Source organism: Syngnathus acus, chromosome 10, assembly GCF_901709675.1.
Source record: "Syngnathus acus chromosome 10, fSynAcu1.2, whole genome shotgun sequence".
In the NCBI taxonomy this organism is placed as follows: Eukaryota; Metazoa; Chordata; class Actinopteri; order Syngnathiformes; family Syngnathidae; genus Syngnathus; species Syngnathus acus.
Window position 1 is genome coordinate 498,944 of NC_051095.1, and position 19,566 is coordinate 518,509.

Here is a 19,566-nt window from a genome sequence, read left to right on the forward strand (position 1 = left end):
CTTCAGGAATATGCACCCAGTTGGAATTGTGCCAAAGTGGTGATCAAAGTGGCGTCCAGCGACAACGATGGCGCCTTTCCCCTTTGCTTCCATATTCCTGAGGGAGGAACAAGAGAGAGTCTCATTCAGAATTGGAGTACAAAGCAAGGGAAGGGATCAAGTGCTGTCCGGACAAATCAAAAAAAGGAGATTTAAAAAAGCTAGGCGGTCCTATCTTGGGCCGGCGAGAACCGGATCCAACCAGACTCCCTTGAAAACAGCCAACAGGGAGGAAACCAATATGATAGGCACAATACAAGGGGGGGGGGTCTACAGTTACAATGCTGTTCGAATTTGTTCAATAGATTTCAAGAGACAAACGTGAGCTGACGACGGGACACACACCGGGTCCGACGGGCCTAGCGTCGGGTCCCGGCCTCCTTGGCTCCAAAGTCAGATCCGGGTCGTCTTGGGGCGTGCGTCTCTTGGAAACCTTTTCAGGATCATTTGTTTCCAAAATGCGATGATTGGCTTCTATTGGAGTCAATTGGGGAGCGGCATTATTTTCCGGTTGTGGTGCCAATGCAGCAACACACACGCAGCTTCCCATGTCACTTTGTTATTGTTTGAAATTAAAAACACAACTAAATTGCGCGCATTTCAATTTCCATTTGTACGTCCAGGTCCGGGCGTACTTGCTGCCTGTTTTGGCTTTCGGGGGGGGGGGTGAAAAGTGGCACGCCTTGCGGAGCAGGCGCTTGTCATACTTTAGCGGCCATATTTAGCTAAAGGGGTGACCGGGCCAAAATCTCAGCCCGAGCGAGGTATGACGCCATGCACGTTTTGGAAACTCTGCACGTGTTTTGGAACACATTGTCCCTGGGCGGGCGGGCGGGCGGTTCGGCGGGGCGTGTTTCTGGGTGCACGGTAAACACGCGGCTCCGATTACGACCCCCCCCCCCCCCTTCTTTGGCTTCTTCTTCCTCCTCCTCCAAGACTTTCTGCCCCCTCTTTCCATTCGCTTCACTGTAAATTCCCACATTCCTCTTTGGCGCATTGAAATGTTTTTTTTTTTTTGGGCCGCCTCCTCCCAGCGCTGTGTTTACAAACAGTTTCCCAAAGGCTCGGAGGAAAACATTGGACTGAATGCAGACTGGGCTGATGGAAGCAAATGCTTGAATTGTCATTGTCTCTCCAACTGCGCTTAACTAAAGTCCTTCCAGTGAGCGCTTCAAAGTGGCATTCAAGGCCGGCTGTGGGTTGGGCCTTCTTCGGACCTTGAGCTCAGGCAAAGTCCATCAAAGTTTGAAGAAGGAACTTCCTTCCTTCCTTCCTTCCTTTCTTCCTGCCTTCCTGCCTTCCTTCCTTCCTTCCTTCCTTCCTTCCTTCCTTCCTTCCTTCCTGCCTGCCTGCCTGCCTGCCTTCCTTCCTTCCTTCCTTCCTTCCTTCCTTCCTCCCTTCCTTCCTTCCTTCCTCCCTTCCTTCCTTGCAAGCGTCCTTTTGCATAGCCTGAGTGCATTTACTCGAGTACGCAAAGTCATTGCCTCTAAAAAAGCAAGCATCATTTTGGAGACTCACATTTGCTTTTTGTTTGGACACGTTTGCAAAGTAGTACGGTGCGCGAGCGGAAGGCGACGCGTAAAAGACGAGGCTCTGAGTTCGTCTGATTTCAACTTCCGGCGGCTCGGCAAGTCGTCCAATACGAGAAGCGGCGTGGGTTGGTTTCAACTGCTTGAGGACACGCTTGCAAATCAGCCTCTTTCATTGCACACGAGCAAGTGATGGCAGCGGCCTCCCTCCCTCCTTCCCTCCCTCCCTCCCTCCCTCTCCAGGTTGCCCACATTTGTATGCCACTGTTCCAATTTCCCATCGGCTGCGCGGCAAACAAGACGAAACGGGGAGGAGGGTGGGGGGGGGCGCTTACTTATTAACAGCTTTATCTGGAGAATCTGCGTCTGTTGCCCGCCAGCGCCTGCATGATGGAAAGGCACATCACACAACAAGTGTGCAATGGAGGGGGGGAGCAAGAAGGCCCGCTTCCGGCCTGGCGAATGGCTCGCAGCGGCACGCCGCTGAGTCAGGACATTGCGGTCGAGTTCAAAACACTATCGCCTTTCCTCTTGCGCAAGGCTGACCGTGCCTGTGCATTAGGAAAAGAAACCTCTCAAAGCTCCTTCTGGTCAATTTTCTCAAGCTTTGAGGCTAAACTACATCTCCGGCCCTCACAAACATCCTCGATAACCTCTTGAGGCGGCGGGTCATGTGACAAATGCTCATTTCATTTGGGCTCCTGACGTCGTCATTTCGAAAAACGCCGGCTAATCCCATCAAGGCCGAAGAAGAGTGCCGACGTGACTGATGGCGTCAAACAAACATTGATAAGACAACGCGCAAGTCAAGTCAGGAGTCACTTCACTTTTTGCCGAGTCAGCAAGAAAAAAATGCCCACTTTTGCAAGTCTTTTGTTTGTCCGCTACCACGAGTGGACGGGAAGCACCGTTGTCCCTCAGGTGAATAGGGACGTCTGTGTGTGTGTGTGTGTGTGTGTGTGTGTGTGTGTGTGTGTGTGTGTGTGTCAAGGTGGCTGCTACAGGGACAAGGACCAAAATCATTAGTGTCCGTGTGTGAACAATGCCTGGATAACAGTGATGAATTTGTCACCCAAAACGCGCGGGAGATCATTTTTATAGTTTCGGAAATAAGCGTGTGTGTGTGCGTGTTTGATAAAAGACATTTTAGGTGTCCAACTCTTTGCCAAAACACTCAAAAATAAATTCAAATGTGCATTGTTTTAACGATAATTCACTTCTTCAATAAAACGAGTTCAATTTTTCATGAAAAGACCATTTTGTTCTTTACAAGAAATGAAAAAGTCAATTATTTCAGGAGATGAACTGAGCTGAAGCTAAAAGAACTTCTTCTCATTGTCTTCATTTGGTATAAATAAAAATATTTTCATTGTCTTCTTGATGAACGTGATCATGTCGAAAATAGGGGAGGAGTCCAAAAAGGAGGCCGGCCAATGCGGGGGGGGGGGGGGGGGCGCGTGTATGACGCACGCATGCATATGTAAGCCGCTCGCGAGTCCAAAACCCCACGACGGATGTTGAGGAGGCGCTGCGGATGCAACACGCTCCACAAAGTGTAGATTTTGCGCACATTTGGAATATGCGCGTTGGGCACGACAGGCGGACTTTGGGCGCCTTCCACTGACACCACCGCTGGATTCTTTTCCGTTCTTTTCGTCTCGCTCGAACTTGGAACTCTCTTTATTCCCATGTGTGCGCTCGAGCGCCTGACAGGTTGCCGAAAGCGCACATAAGCGCATCGACGAGCGGTTCTTGCGCGCCGGCCCGGAAGACCCGCTCGAGGACAGACAGGTGGGGGGAAGCAGGTCAACGAGGAAGGAAGGCAGACGCGCGCGTGCGAGACAGAAAGAGAGAGAGAGAGCTTGCTCGACATGTCGGACGGTCCCAGACAGCGGGGCGCTTCTTCCAAGGATGCTGCCGATGAGGAGTCCCGAGACGGAGGAGACGGAGGAGGCGGAGGAGGAGGAGGAGGGGTCGCACTGAAGAAGGAAATCGGCCTTGTGAGCGCCTGCGGTATCATCGTTGGTAAGTTCTAAAGCCAGCTTCACCTCAAAGATCGAGAGCAGATCTGTTGGCCCCGATTGACGCATGGGCAAACTTCATTTCCATCCATCCATCCATCCATCCATCCATCCATCCATCCATCCATCCATCCATCCATCCACCCTCCCTCCTTGCCTCCCTCCATCCCTCCCTCCCACACTTCTTGCACGTCGAGTAAAACGATCATCAATTTTGATCCGTCGCGCATCGACCTTGCCAGGTAGAAGGCGAGTCAGGGAGGGGAGGGCCGAGCGACTCGTTGAAGCGTGCGTCGCCACAGTAACCGAAGGAAAGATGAGAGCGAGAGTGCACAGAGGTCCCGGCCGGGGAAGCGGGAAGATGGAGCGGAAGGAAAACACTCCAAAGGACCCAAGTCTCCAATGTTTGCTTTTCTGTTAGAATTCAAACTTACTTTTCAAACATAACTGAACCCTGTGTATAAATAAGAATAAGACCCTCTAGGTCACTGAAAAATCAAGAGCTAAAATAACTCCTAATAAGAAACCAAAATAATAATAACAATACAAAAATAAGAAGAAGACCCTCTAGGTCACTGTACACAAAATCAAGAGCTAAAATAGCTACTTAATGCGAATTGAAAGCGCCACCAGTGGGCTAATGAAAGTTAGCATGCATGTTGGAGTCATTTGACAGCCTCAAAGTGCTACTACATACAAAGCAGCATCTCATACAGCAAAATAAAAAGCAACCATAAAGAAACACACCATTTTCTCTCAACTACAGTTCAAATGTCAGGTATTTGGTGGCCAAAAACGTTGACCATCTGAAAGGCCTACGAGAACAGCTGAACTTGATTCGGGGTTAAAAGAAACAATGATTAAAAAAAACAACAAATCACATTCTTAGTTATAAGTGGGCGTGCACACTTGTGCAACCATACATTTCAATTGTCCCCAAATGATTCTCAAAGTAAATTTGTGCATACGCTGTCATTTTCTGATCGTTGGGTGCAATCAGAGGATTTTATGGGCCTTCCAGAGTCCGGACTTTGAGGTCACGTGCGGCCGCCGTCTCAGCGGTCCAAGGACATCAAAGAATTGCATAGCCCCATTGTGTCGGTGCACACGTGCAATTTGGAAGAGGGATTAAAAGGCAACTATTGGCCACTTGCAGCATGGCCGACTTGTATTAGCACGTCTGGCCCGGCCCGGCCCGGCTAAGCCTCAGGGGCTGGCAAGCGCTCTTCACTTCACTTCACTTCACTCAGCGGATTCCACGTGTTGCTTTCTGACACGGCGGACTGATTATTTCTTATGATTCTTTGTGTGACAAAGCGTGTGAGCGAGCCGAGAAGATCAAAATTCTGCCCATGCCAATTTGAAATGCTCATCTCGTCGACGGCCCGGCACACATCATTCCTTTTCGGGACGTTTTCCTGGTCCCAGAACCTTTTGGGTTCCACTAATGGGGTGCGGCTGCTTCAAGGGCTCTTTGAATCATTTGCGTCCAAAGCACGGAAGAGGAAGACCAATGTGCTCTTCCTTTATGAAACAAGCAGCCGGCTGCAGTCTGAAGCGTTCTTCCTCATTTGGCGCTTGTGGCGGCGGGCAGATTGCGGCTGCCTTGGACTTTTGTACTGTGCTGACTATCATGATGATTGGAGGCGACCTTTGACATCGACGCCCTTTTATGAGCCCCCGAACTCTGACTTTTGCTGCGTCAGCGGATTGCCACTTCCCGTTTGCGCCCCACGAGCGGGTTGCCGTGTACGGCAGGGGCGCGCATCTGTCTGTCGCTCACGTTGTCGTGCCAACGGCTTATTTTTTCCTGTCCCTCGCTCGTAAAATGGAGGCGGCGTCACAAAAGCACAGAAACAGGTCAGGCTAGAAAACTCTTCTCTATTGGTCGGCGTTTTTTGCTCAGCTTTGTGGCGCCGAGGCTCTTATTTTACACAAATGCCTCAGTTCCGGAATTGCACTGCTACTTTGAGCCCTGCAGCACGATTCAAACAAGTTTGTAAATGTATTCAACGTTGTCACCAGATGCTAATTTGCCGCTCCCTTTTTGTCGACGACGTGACACAAAACAAACCATTAACGTTATGTCGTCGTCTAATGATTAAACATTGCCCATTTGACTTTCAGACACTTTCCTAGAACAAATACATGCGTAACTGATGATGGGCCAATTGCGTCCCGGGCTCAAAATTGGCTCCGCCCCAATTTGGATGGAAACGTGGTCAAGTCTGCCTGACTGACGGAGGCTCCTTTTTTTCCTTCTGCTTTTAGGAAACATCATTGGCTCTGGGATTTTCGTCAGCCCAAAGGGCGTGATGGAGAACGCCAGCTCTGTGGGCGTGGCCCTGGTGGTGTGGATCATCACGGGCCTCATCACCGCCATCGGGGCGCTGTGCTACGCCGAGCTGGGCGTCACCATCCCCAAGTCGGGGGGCGACTACGCCTACGTCAAGGACATTTTCGGAGGCTTGGCCGGGTAAGCCCGCGCAAAGAAGGAAAAAAAAAAAACTCCCCCTTCGTTGACACAAAAGTAGTGCTTTGCTCCCAACTTGAGGCACCTTGGGGCACACTGTTTTTTGGTGCTAAGGAACTGAAGTAGGTGGAGGAGTTTTCGTGAGACACAAGTAGTGCTTTGCCGCCATTCCAATCATGGCTGTCCAGTTGAGCTGGTTCCAGTTGACCATCTGATCGCAGCGTTCCGGCTTTTGCCTGTTCTCTTCTTCACATGTGACACTGATTAGACTTGATCCGTTCGAGTTCAAATGAAAATGAATCAGAGATGGGATTAGGACCGGTAGATCCCAGCTGCGGACTCGGAGGGGGTCGGAACTAAGTAGGCGGGCTTACAACCACTATTGTGGCCGCTGCCGGCGGCTTTCAAGCGTCCCACCGCTCGCTGGTTCGTTCATTCAGGTTGCCGTTGCGGGCTTGGAAAACGATGAGACCACTTCCTCGAAAACAGTCCAAAACAAAGCAAAGAACAAAAGACACACACTGTACTTTGGCCCAGACAATAAACACAGACTTGAGTTCTCAGCGGGGTGTCGCAAGCAGGATGTCTAGCCCTGGATTGTTTTCGGCCTGGCGATTTCTCTCAATATTGAGCTCCCGAAAGGACTCGGGTCGAAGCGGCCGCGCAAGCTGCTGGCGCCAAATATCTGTCGGAATTTTTCTTTCCCCGTCAAACTCGCACACATTCCTGCCGGATGATCCTTCCTAAGCCTCGGTCCGAACAAAGGCTCTTACTTGACCGAGCGAAGTCATCCGTGCGCTAATCCCGAGCGGCGTTTTTTTAAATTTCTTCTTCAACCAGGTTCCTGCGTCTGTGGATCGCCGTGCTGGTGATTTACCCGACCAACCAGGCCGTCATCGCGCTGACCTTCTCCAACTACGTGCTGCAGCCTCTCTTCCCCACCTGCTTGCCGCCGGACATCGGGCTGCGCCTGCTCGCTGCCGTTTGTCTCCGTAGGTCCTAATTAGCTTCTCTTTCGTTGGCCACCGCAAAAACACAAGCGTCCAGACACATCAAAGGCCTTTTGATTCGGTCTGGATGGGTGTCAAACTCAAAGCCCGGCCCGCCACATCATTTGATGCGACAAATTGGGCATCGACTTCATGCGTCAACGCTAAAATGGCAAATTGTCTTGACGTTACACAAAAATATCAAAGTTGCGAGCAATTTGTATTAGCATTCACCTTTTGGAAATATTTGAACGGTTTCAAAACTGGTTATTCCTCAGTTTGTCCTAATAGCCCTCCGAAGGAAACCACGCCACAAAAACGACATAGTCTTCATATCTCGGTCCCGGTCGGTGTGGTTTGGTCACAAACGCATTTGAACAGCTCCAAGAGATGTTCCGTTGCCGCTCGTGAACGGATCTAGCCCGACTCGTTTGCAGCGCCCCTCCTCCTTGTGTTTTTTTTCAAATCGCGAGTGTTTGCACAGCTCTGACAGCAGTCCACCCGCGTCCCTCTGAAAAGTTGACACGCGCCAGACAAATACTACACGCGGACATCAGACGGCCGGCCATGACTGCGAGCTTTGTCGTCGTCTTTGTTGACCTTGTCAACTTTGCCGAGAAGAAATGTACGTTTTGTGTGAAGATTGCTTGAAAAACAGCCCGGCTCGTCTCGTACTCCTCGAGAGAAAGAGCGCCTCCGACGGAGCAGGAGGGCTAGCAAACTCACCTCAATTGACCTTTCAGACAGGTTGAATGAATGTAGCCTTAGTTAAATTAGGGACGTATCCGGATTCAGCGACCCGGTCTTGTGTTACATTGTGGCACGAAGCTTGCTAGGAGGTGGGAGGGGTGGGCCGGGGCGGGGCAGGGCTCTTGTTGGACTCTAATGACTATTGAAAAGGCAAAAAAAAAAAAAGTGCCGGCAATTCGGCACGACATAGAATAGATCTTTATTGTCATTGTCATACATGTACAACGAAATTTACGTATCTGGGTGGCGGCACGTGTTCTCAGCAGTAAGACTCAAATCTGAATTGACGGAGCTGCTTGTTCAACTGGAGTAACAAAGTCCGGTATTTCTTTCCAAGCTGCTGCGGGAGCGCTAATCTAAAAAAATCAATCAATCCATATTTCAGCAAAGTGGTGTGTCAAAGAGGCCATTTTTCCTGCCCCATTGACATGAACCTTTTGGCCTGGTAAAATGGCTCTGTTGCGCAAGCTGGTCCAAGGAGCCACCACGTCAAAGGTCCAGTACGTGGTTTGGTCACATGATCACTTCAAGCTGTGAAAAGTCACATGATTGTGCTTGTGTGCTGTCCAGTGCTGTTGACGTGGGTGAACTGCTCCAGCGTGCGATGGGCGACCAGGGTGCAGGACATTTTCACGGCGGGGAAGCTGCTTGCCTTGGCCCTCATCATCATCATGGGCATCGTGCAGATATGCAAGGGTGAGGATCTCCTCAGGGTCACCGAGGACGGAGCGCTTTGGGCTCAGCCAGTCGGCCAGCGGTAATATTAGTAGTCACAACATGGCCGAGCGCCAGTTGTTTTAGGGGCCCGCGGCCCCTGAGACAACAAAACAGGGCTCTTTGAAGACAAAGAATTAGGTGGCTTAAGTCTGTGCTCTCCAACCAACAAGCCGTGGGACATGTTCTTATCCGGGCTGAACACAAACTATTTTTTTTCTAAACCACATCAAAGCACTGCTCTCGCTCAGGTAATAATGCCAGGATAAAAAAAAAACAGGGCCAGTAGCCAAACTCAAATCCTTGGTCCTACAATGTCTGAAGACTTTCCGTTGCCCGTGCAGGGGAGTACTACTGGTTGGAGCCGGCCAACGCCTTCGAGCCCTTCCAGGACTACGACGTGGGCTTGATAGCCTTGTCCTTCCTCCAAGGCTCCTTTGCTTACGGCGGATGGAACTTCCTAAACTATGTCACAGAGGAGCTGGTAGATCCTTACGTGTAAGACTTGTCTCCTATCTATCTCTCTAGCATCCATCCATCCATCCATCCATCCCTCCATCCCTCCATCCATCCATCCATCCATCCACCTCTCTCTCTCTCTCTCTCCCGCTCTCTCTCTCCCTCTCTACCTATCCATCCATCCATCCATCCATCCATCCATCCATCCATCCATCCATCCATCCATCCATCTATCTATCGACAGGAACCTCCCCCGTGCCATCTTCATCTCCATCCCGCTGGTGACCTTTGTCTACGTCTTCGCCAACATCGCCTACGTCACGGCCATGAGTCCGCAGGAGCTGCTGGCCTCCAACGCCGTCGCTGTGGTGAGTGGCTGGTTCCATCAGGCAGCGGTGAAAAGTGACCCAGTCCAAATCCTAGATGGCCATACTTGGACCAAACCCTCGCTTGAGCTCAGGCTCCAGGCTTGCCTCGAGCAGTCTGCCGGTTGCTGCTCGGGTGAGACCCTAGCTCAGGTTGTAGGCTTGCCCCAACCAGTCTGGCCTTTCCGTAACAAGAACCGCTCCCAGCGGTTCTGCTTCTTGTCTTGAATTGGAGAAGGACGATCAAGAGTTTGGGTACTTCCCCCACCATCCTGGAGACAAAGCTGTGAAACGTGTCCTTGTTTGTCTTCCTTGCTCGTTGGTCCCAGACCTTTGGAGAGAAGCTTCTGGGTGTGATGGCGTGGATCATGCCCATCTCTGTGGCTCTGTCCACCTTCGGGGGAGTCAACGGTTCCCTTTTCACCTCGTCTAGGCAAGTGCCGTTTGTGCGGGCGGGCGGGCGGGCGCTCTTTCCAAATGGGCGCCAAGATTTGTGCCGGTCTCGCCACGCCAGGTTGTTCTTTGCCGGAGCCAGAGAGGGCCACCTCCCCAGTCTGTTGGCCATGATTCACGTCAAGCGCTGCACCCCCATCCCGGCTCTGCTCTTCACCGTGAGTCCAGGCGCTCAAGCCGTCTCGCCTGGCTCGGCGTGACCCTTGAAGCCGCCGTCCGTTTGTCCGCAGTGCCTGTCCACCTTGCTGATGCTGTGCACCAGCGACATGTACACGCTCATCAACTACGTGGGATTCATCAACTACCTCTTCTACGGCGTGACCGTCGCCGGGCAGATTGTGCTGCGAATCAAACAGCCTGACATGCACAGGCCCATCAAGGTGCGCCGCCAAGCTCTTTGCGAGGGAGACGGCGCGGCGTGGCGTGGCGCGGCGCGGCTTGGCGCGGCGCGGCTCGGCTCTCACGCTTTCTCTTTTGCTTTCAGATCAACCTGATTTGGCCGGTGATATACCTCCTCTTCTGGGCCTTCCTCCTCATCTTCTCGCTCTACTCCGAGCCGGTGGTGTGCGGCATCGGTCTGGCCATCATGCTCACCGGCGTGCCCGTTTATTTCCTGGGCGTCTACTGGGACAACAAGCCAAAGTGCTTCGACGCATTTGTCGGTAGGTTTGCCCCGTCTGGGCCGCGGTTCGGAACGGCCAGACTCGGGGCTCCCGTCGATGGTCCGGTGCCCACACGGCCCGACGCTCCCGATAGCCGTTTTGGAATGGGTACAGAGCGGAAGTGGTTTAGCCAGGAAGTGTTTGTTTCATCCGACGCTCGATCCCAGACTAACGCCCGCGTCTCCTTCTCCTTCAGACAAGTTGACGTATGTGGGTCAGAGGTTCTGCCTGGTGGTTTATCCAGCTCAGACGTCGGACGACGACGAGGGCGAGGAAATGAAGGAAGCCAGGTCGCCTCTGTCCAAAGGGGACGACGAAAAACACAAATCGGCCGACTGCTGAAGCCGCTCGGACGCCCGTTTACTGATCTCTTTCTTACTGGAAATCTTTTGGTGAAAAAAAAAACAAAAAAAACAAAAAATCATCTGTGTGCCAAATATGCTGTGATGACATTTTGAAGAGCAATAAGCTTTCACCTGGAAACGTGTGCAACAAAACACCCAGCCAGCCGTTAGCTGGTCATCTTCACACTGCCCCAAGAGAAACATCTTACAACGTATGTCTTATTATTATTATTTTTATTCTTGTTCACTGCGATGACCTCTTATTGTTTTTCTACTTTTGTTCTCGATTTTGTCTTTTTTTTTTCCTCACATATTCAAAACACCAAATTTGATTGTGAAACATTTGTCAAGCGCAAAGATTGGAGAAAGCATTTGTTGTTTTGTAACAACGGACGCCGTGATTTTCTTTGGGGCTCTTTGACATGTTTTTTCTTTCATTTGACTTCCCGGCCATCATCTTCATTTTCCCGCCAACTACTCCAGAGGCTTAAAGCGGCGTACGTGCGTCCGTTCGTATTGCTGCGGTGTAAAGCGAGTCGAGGATTTTGTCATTTTGGTTCGAACTGTGCAGGAAACGCAGGATTTTTTTTTTTTCACCACTACATTTGAATTGTCTTTGCAACGAATCCCAATGCAGACACCATTTACTTGTCTATTGTCAAATGTATTTTTCTAGTCAACGATTTAGCTGTTTTATGCGCAGAATTAGCACATCATTATTTTTAGAATGAATGGAATTAATAATAGAATTAATAGAATTACAACACACACACCTATACATATATATATATATATATATATATATATATATATATATTAGAATGATGATTGATGCTGTTTAGCAGATATTAGATCGATGATTGATGCTGTCTACCAAAAGTTTTTCTTTTTTAAATGGTCTTACATGAATGAATACACACGCAAAGATAAATTCAACATGCACCTTTGAACTGAAGCAGTGGTATGATTCTTGTTCTGTCCCTAAAATGTACATTATGCTCTTCAGACCTGCAATAATCATCTGGGTTTCTCAGGGTAAGCACGCACGCCTCCTTTAACTCATTCAGTGCCATTGACGGTTAGAGACGTCAAAGACTGGGTTGGCAATGAATGAATTGAAAAATGCTAATCGTCTGTGGAGGTGCCACTTTGATATTTATTCCTCTCGGGAGTCCCACGAAAAAAAAAAAAACACACACACACAATGACATGGAAATAAATAGGAGCAACTCCGGGCCAGTTTTGTTTCTTTCTGTTAGTCGAAATGCCTCATCTTTTGGCTTGCACAAAAACATAGTTGGGCTACGAAGGAAAAGTGTGATATTGGCGCAAATCAAGTGCTTGTCTAAGTGTTGGAATACTCCTTTGCTAGCTGTACGTTCGAGTATTTGAAGTAACTCTAACATGGGTTTGAAGGATTTTGACAATATTAAATGTTTGTTTTTTTCTAAAAAAAAAAAAAACATTACTTAAAGTAAATGTTTTTTAAGTAACTCTAACCTGGGTTTGAATGATTTTGACAATATTAAATGGTTATTAATGTGAGCAGTGGTTTATTTTTAGAACACTTTGTATTGATGATGCATAAATATCCATCCATCCATCCATCCATCCATCCATCCATCCATCCATCGTCACTTACTGTCTGAGCATCAATCTAAGCAGAGAAAGTCAGACTTACCCCTCCGCAGCCACTTGGTCCCGAGATGTTTCCGGGCCAACAGAGAGAGACCTTCTTTCCAGCGTGTCCTGAAATTGTCCCTGAAGATGTGGGTTGTGCTCCAAACACCTGACAAGGGAGGTCCAGAGCAGAATGTACTAGAATACTTTTGTTCAGTTCTTAGGTGGTCACGTTTTAATTTGAAGTACAATCAATTTGCGTGTGATCATTGAGATTTCAATGGTTTACCTAGAAACAATTTGTTGTCACCATTTATGTGCTATGCATTTTCATTTTGAAAAGCGCTGCAGCAGACTTTCAGAGAAACATATGAGTTTCAGGCATGTTTAGGAACTCACCTCTTGAACTACAACTCGTCGTGTTCCCGTTTATGATCGACTTCCATTGTCTTTGTAAAATAAAATCAAACAGAAAAATGCAAAGGACAAAAACTGCTAAATGAAAACGTTGCCAAAATTTACGCCAATGCTCGTACTGCTTTCAGGCATGGTAATGAATGCCTGGCTGCCTGGCTGCCTGGCTGCGTGGCTGCCTGCCAGACTGGCTGCCTGCATGGCTGCCTGCCAGCCTGGCTGCCATGCATGGCTGCCATGCATGGCTGCCTGCATGGCTGCCTGCATGGCTGCCTGCATGGCTACCTGTCTGCCTGCCCGCCTGCCTGTGTGGCTGCCTGCCTGCCTGGCTATCTGTCTGCCTGCCCGCCTGTCTGTCTGCCCGCCTGGCTACCTGTCTGCCTGCCCGCCTGGCTACCTGTCTGCCTGCCTGCCCGCCTGCCCGCCCGCCTGCCTGCCCGCCTGCCTGCCTGCCCGCCTGCCTGCCCGCCTGCCTGCCTGCCTGCCCGCCCGCCTGCCTGCCTGCCTGGCACAACATGGCGGCGGCTTTGACGTACGAAAGAAAGGTGGAAGCGCGACGCTTATTCTTCGGATTTATTTCCGACATCACGTTGCACGTGCCGTAAAGTAATTTTCCGAGTACAAGGGCCTCTCTCTCTCTCTCTCTCTCTCTCTCTCTCTCTCTCTCTCTCTCTCTCTCTCTCTCTCTCTCTCTCTCTCTCTCTCTCTCTCTCTCACTGGGACCGAACGAAGCGTTCGACGTCCAAAAACTCCAAGGCGGCTTTTCTTGCCTTCCGCTCAGCAGCGCAAGTGCGCATGCGCTCTCTCATACGTGAACCGAATGCGACTCGCTCATTGCAGGTGACAGAATTCACGTTTTTTACGAACCAACCGGTAAGTTACATATTTTGAAGTAGCGATCGACAACATAAGGCATTCAATTTGATGGAGACATAACCCGTAGAGGCAATTGAATGCCTTACGTTGTCGATCGCTGGCTTAACATATGTTAACTACATATGTAGTTAGAATCTGAACAAAATGCACCTTTTCTTACTGCGGGACGAGATAAAAAGTAGCCACCGGTTTAGTACGTCTAACTGGCATGTTTATGTAGAAAACTCGTCATGATCGTAAACGATTGCTTTGGATGTTACCTAATTCCTCTGCGAGACTTATTTGTGCGCGGCGTGTCATGCAGTTTCCATAATGCCTCGCATTGAGAATGACATCAAGTTGGATTTCAAAGATGTGCTACTCCGGCCCAAGCGCAGCACCCTCAAATCCAGGAGTGAGGTAGATCCAAATGAACAGCGATGCCAGATGATGATGATGCAGTCGTTGGTGACCCACATTGTCTCTATCTAGGTGGACCTGCTGAGGAGCTTCATGTTCCGGAACTCCAAGGGCAGCTACACGGGAATTCCCATCATTGCTGCTAACATGGACACAGTGGGCACCTTTGAGATGGCCAAGGCGTTGAACAACGTAGGCGACGCGGAAACCTTTCATTGGAACCGCTGCTACGTCTTTGCGCAATGAGTTCTTGTCTTCCACTAGTTCGCGGTCTTCACCACGGTCCATAAGCATTACTCTGTGGAGGACTGGCGGGAGTTTGCGACCGAGCACCCAGAATGCCTCGAGGTACTACATGATGCATTTCCTCTTTCAAAGGTGTGGAGATGTTAAGATGTGGCATTTGAGGTCATATTGCAAAATGGGACCAGAGAATTCTCTGGGACTTTTGCCAAGGGGTGTTTTGCAAACATTTGAAATCTGGCTGTGCCAAAATCCATTTCTTTGGTTCCCTTTTAGGAGCCAACTTCAATGTTATCAATTCCACATTGGTTCCAATTGATTCCTTGCAATTTTGCAAGTGTCGATGTCGTATAACACCCCCTCCCTCCCTCCCTCCCTCCCTCCCTCCCTCCCTCCCTCCCAGAACCTTGCGGTCAGCACGGGCACCGGCGAGGCGGACTTCCAGAAGATGTCGGCCATCTTGGCTGCCGTGCCACGCCTGCGCTACATCTGCGTGGACGTGGCAAACGGCTACTCGGAGCATTTTGTGCACTTTGTCAAGGACGTGCGGCAGAAGTTCCCCTCGCACACCATCATGGTCAGTCGGAGTCTCGGCGTCGCCGATCCTGACCCTCGCCTGTTGATTACAAGTTCGCCCCGTTCTCGCAGGCGGGGAATGTGGTGACGGGAGAGATGGTGGAGGAGCTGATCCTGGCCGGTGCCGACATCATCAAAGTGGGCATCGGACCAGGTGAGCGCCATGGGCGTTCTTCGCAGTGCAACCGGGTTAGGGCCCGAGACTCGCTGTGAACGGCTAAAGGAAAAAAGAAATAAAAAGGAGCGCTAGCAACCTATAAAAGTTGCCATTGTTGGAGGGCTGCCTCCATTTTGTGATTTTCTTCCGCAGGCTCCGTGTGCACCACTCGCAAGAAGACGGGCGTGGGCTACCCTCAGCTCAGCGCCGTCATCGAGTGCGCCGACGCGGCCCACGGGCTCAATGGCCACATCATCTCGGTGAGCCGCGATTGGGAAGCGATGGCGGAATTTCCGTTTTTTTCTTTTTTTAATCTCTAACGCCAGCCGCGTCACGGCTTCATCGTAACCGGCGTCGTAATCACCGTTGTATAATAAATGACAATCTTAAAATGACAATTGGATCGTTTCCCAAACTTGTTCGGGCCTCTTTGAGAGCCCCGCTTGATGACAGGCATGCCGTGTCTTCCGCAGGACGGGGGATGCACTTGCCCCGGCGATGTCTCCAAGGCTTTCGGTGGGTTGGAAAAGGTCCTTTTTCTTTTCTTTTCTTAACTAAAGCGGTGATGTCCGTCAGGTGCCGGCGCGGACTTTGTGATGCTGGGCGGCATGCTGGCGGGCCACTCGGAAAGCGGCGGCGAGACCATCGAGAAGCTGGGCAAGAAGTACAAGCTCTTCTACGGCATGAGCTCCGAAGTGGCCATGAAGAAGCACGCCGGCGTCCTGGCCGAGTACAGGTGGCTCCCAAAATCTGCGAAAAGAGAAGATTTTGAAAGTGCTGATTTTTAATGAGCCCAATTTTGTAGAGCGTCTGAGGGCAAGACTGTGGAGGTGCCATTCAAAGGTCCCGTGGAGGTGACCATGCGAGACATCCTGGGCGGGGTGCGCTCCACCTGCACCTACGTGGGTGCGGCCAAGCTGAAGGAGCTGAGCCGCAGGACCACCTTCATCAGGGTCACCCAGCAGCTCAACACGGTCTTCGGCAACGACGGCTGACCCGGTCCTCCACGCCGCTTGTACTGTATGCCACGCCGACTACGCTACTCCCATCGGGCTCTCCGATGTCCCTGATTCCTTCCGTAAGCTCAACTTTTAGAATTTTGTCTTTTAACATGCATGGACTTCCTCATATTTGACACCGGAAAAGAATCTCACGGCGACAAACCCCTCGAGAAAGTCCGATAGAGCGTGAGCCCCGTCGGCACCCCCACCAAAGAACGGTTTCTGATGGCGAAGCACTGTTTTGTTTCACATGCTTTATTGACACAGCTCATGGCAGCTAAGCAACATTGTGCAAATTAGCCTCCTCAAATCATTCCAACATAGTTCATTGATGCCAAGATGGCGGCAAAGCACTCATTTTGCCTGAACAAAAGTTCTCAATGCACTTCCACATAGCTTATTGGACCAAGACAGCAGCAAATCACAACTTTCATTTGAATAAAAATGCACTTTGACATCATTCCTTCACTCCAGTTTGGCGGCAGAGTCATACTTTTATTCTTTTTTTTCTCGAGCGCAGCAAAAACGTGTCGGCCCATCTCAATGAACTGTGCTCGCAAATGTATTATTTTTTCATTGAGAGGCCAATTTGAAGTGACCGACAAAGCACCAACTGGACTTGCTGCCATCTAGTGGAACAATACTGATCGTTTTCCCTGTCATTGCAGAATGTGGCGTTATTTTTGCCACGTCGTTTGTCCTTGTCGAGTGAGTTTGAGAAAAGGCCTCAATGTCGTATGCACGCGAGCCAAGCGAGCGTTCTCTTCCGTTAGCTTGTTTTTAACCGCTACCAACCTTGGGTGACGTTTGCTTTCAGCTGGTGTTTCTCATGCATTGTTGCCTTCAAAACAAGTGTTCCTTCCACACGTTAGGTCTGTCGCATGCGTGTACAAGTCAATACAGCTCTTACACATCTGCTCGTGCTACGTATGGTCTCCACTTGAAAATGAATGGATGATGAGCCATGACACATGTTTACAAAATAACCCAAGAAAAAAAACACAGCCTACCCGCTGACCTGCACCAAAGTTTGGAATGATGTACAAAATCAATGTGAAGCTCCCGGTCGGTCCATCAAAATGATGCTTTTTGATCAATTTAGATGGGCCCTCTGCGGGGGCTGCCAAAGCTCCACGCCCTCAATGACGCGGCGGATCACCGAGGCCGAAGTGATGAGCAGGTGTCCGGCGGCGTTGAGGAGGGCCGAGGCCACGCGAAGGGCCTCTCTGCAAAAATAAAAAAATAACCCACTGTCGCATGAGGGGACAAAAAATAAATACAAATCATTTTAAAAAATACATTTATAAAGAACCAGATTTGGGGGGGAAATGCCAACAAATGTTTTGGGGGTTCTGCTCACCTGAGAACTTTTTTGGGTCCCAGACACTGGAAGTCGGCGCTGACCGAGTACAGGCCCTGAAAAGTGGCCTTCACGCTCAAAGAGCCAAACATATCCCTGGGGTTCATCTTGTATAGGTCCAAGGTGACGCTGGCGATGTCTTTTCCCGTCTTGGACTTGCTCTTGTCTTGACATCGGGACACAGAGGCACCCTGAGGTCATTGGGAACGAACAAACGGTTAGGAAGCGCTAGTCAAAAGATGCTCAGTGACTTGATGGCATCCCTCCAGGGGGCGGTGCCATCCGCTGAGCATTGCAATGAGCTACAACCCAAATTGCCATGGCTGCATTTATTTTAGGGTGCTGCTTGATTTCAGTCATTTGAAGTCTCAAGTGGCTTTTGCAACGGGACAAGGAGGAAAACAAAATGGCGCAAATTGCAACTAACTCCTTTTTGGGCATGCCACGACGACTCGCGCTGGTCTATGGGGAAAAAATAGCAGAAATGTCTGAATGAATCAACAAATTCCAGTACCGACGGAGGTCGCCACGTCTGACCGGGCTCCAGGGCCACGATGGCGGCGTTGTCCGGCAACGTCGCCAGGAAATCGTCCGAGTCCACCTCCGTCCCGTCCTCTTCGCAGACCAGGGACACCAGAGTAACCAGCGACAGCGCCTGACAGACCTGGAGCCAGCCAGCCAGTCAGACTCAATCCAATGAAAGGCCACAAGGAAACTCCTAGAGCAGCGTAATAATCACCCTCTCTTTCAGTTCCTCCAAAGTCCCGGCCGTGATGCCCTTCTTGGCCTCTCGGTTGGGACCGCGAACCCTGAACGGACGCTGGGGCGCGGACCACACTCGCTTGGTTACCGACCTGCAGACAGCCAAAACCAATCTTGAGCTCTGTCACAAAAAATGATCTCAAAGGCCTGGCCTGGAATGATTTTTCTAAATGTGGGAAAAGTCTCCGCTGAATGGGAAGCCATTGCCGCAATCTTGCTGCCAAACCGCACCAAAATCTTACTTACTTAATCAATGACGACGTTGCGTCCATGGCGAGTCGCTTGTTCTCACTGGTGTGACTTAACAATAACAATGTCAGCTTTAACAAGCGCATCGTGGACTTTGCTCCTCGAGTGCTGACCATCCAGATACAGCAACACCGAGGCAAAGTTCATCCAGATTGTGCACACGAGTGTGAAAATACCAAAAGGCGCGGCAAGGCGCGACGTTTACGGCGAAGCGCCACGATTTCAGATCGTCAGTGTAATGTGTCACACTTTCAAGTACATCTGAATGTATTTAGCGTTTTTTCCCATGTATAATGCGCAAAATTTAACTACCGTTTTTTTCCATGTATAATGCGCAAAATTTAACTAATTTATTGTCCTAAAATCTGGGGTGCGCATTATACATGGGTACATTTTTTTTTTTTGAAGAAAATCTTGGTACAAGAATTTTTGAAGAAAATCTCCCTCGAAATAAAACTTGAAATCACCTTTCTTCTTGTTTGTCAATGGCGCATCGCATTCAGCCATCCTGCCCAACACACTTAGTCAGTAAAATTCATAATTGCCGACACATCGTTTGATGCGATGGTGCAATCCTTGATGGTGTTATTGTCAAATATTGTTTGTTTTTTAATCTCCATCGCAGACCGGATATCCTACGGAGGCAGTATCACTGCGCATGCGCACTATGGATCCCATGCGCAGAACGGACACGTCAGCTATATAAAGAGCGAGACTTCAGTTTAATTAGCAGTTTCATCAAAATGGTTAAGAGAGCAAGTTATAGTATAGCATTTCGAAAGAAAGTCATTGAAGCGGCAGAAGAATTTGGCAATAGGGCAGCTGCGCGCCAATCTGATGTCAATGAATCAAACATAAGCAGGGCTGTGGACTCAGACTCGGGGACTCGGTCGGACTCGGTCATTTTTGCCGGACTCGGTGCTGATTTTGACCGAGTCCACCGAGTCCGACAATAAAAAAAATACGTTCCATTTTATTTTCATCATGCTGCTGAGAATGCGCGTAGGAATACTGTCCACAGCCCTGCTTGCTTGTTATGAAGACAAATGTAGTTGTTGCGTGCGCGCCCGCGCCTGCCTGCGTGCGTGCAAGATCCACAATGCCCCGCGCG

The 19,566-nt window shown here is 50.0% G+C and overlaps 4 protein-coding genes across 8 annotated transcripts in view; 2 read left to right on the plus strand and 2 right to left on the minus strand.

The window, feature by feature from the left end:
• LOC119128357 overlaps positions 1-19,566 on the minus strand; it is a 252,135-nt gene that overhangs the window by 77,251 nt on the left and 155,318 nt on the right. The window lies entirely within an intron of this gene.
• slc7a8a (solute carrier family 7 member 8a) lies at positions 3,440-10,943 on the plus strand. Of its 2 annotated transcripts, none has more exons than XM_037260752.1 (11): positions 3,440-3,593; positions 5,861-6,065; positions 6,903-7,054; positions 8,372-8,497; positions 8,860-9,013; positions 9,219-9,342; positions 9,669-9,772; positions 9,854-9,950; positions 10,023-10,172; positions 10,277-10,454; positions 10,651-10,943. In XM_037260752.1, exons 1-11 carry the CDS (start codon positions 3,440-3,442, stop codon positions 10,794-10,796), a joined length of 1,590 nt encoding a protein of 529 aa, XP_037116647.1. In that variant the 3' UTR covers positions 10,797-10,943. The 2 variants fall into 2 exon arrangements, with proteins under 2 accessions (XP_037116647.1, XP_037116648.1); XM_037260753.1 differs by lacking the exon at positions 3,440-3,593 and adding an exon at positions 5,178-5,449.
• gmpr2 (guanosine monophosphate reductase 2) lies at positions 13,576-16,557 on the plus strand. Of its 2 annotated transcripts, none has more exons than XM_037260781.1 (10): positions 13,576-13,705; positions 14,013-14,107; positions 14,180-14,299; positions 14,372-14,455; positions 14,754-14,927; positions 14,999-15,080; positions 15,237-15,343; positions 15,557-15,599; positions 15,660-15,819; positions 15,889-16,557. In XM_037260781.1, exons 2-10 carry the CDS (start codon positions 14,021-14,023, stop codon positions 16,076-16,078), a joined length of 1,047 nt encoding a protein of 348 aa, XP_037116676.1. In that variant the 5' UTR covers positions 13,576-13,705; positions 14,013-14,020; the 3' UTR covers positions 16,079-16,557. The 2 variants fall into 2 exon arrangements, with proteins under 2 accessions (XP_037116676.1, XP_037116677.1); XM_037260782.1 differs by having other exon boundaries at positions 13,609-13,672.
• Positions 16,885-18,580, minus strand: cideb (cell death inducing DFFA like effector b). Its single transcript, XM_037260809.1, has 5 exons — positions 18,453-18,580; positions 18,184-18,298; positions 17,959-18,108; positions 17,445-17,635; positions 16,885-17,310 (listed from the first exon to the last, which is right to left on the minus strand). Exons 1-5 carry the CDS (start codon positions 18,569-18,571, stop codon positions 17,178-17,180), a joined length of 708 nt encoding a protein of 235 aa, XP_037116704.1. The 5' UTR covers positions 18,572-18,580; the 3' UTR covers positions 16,885-17,177.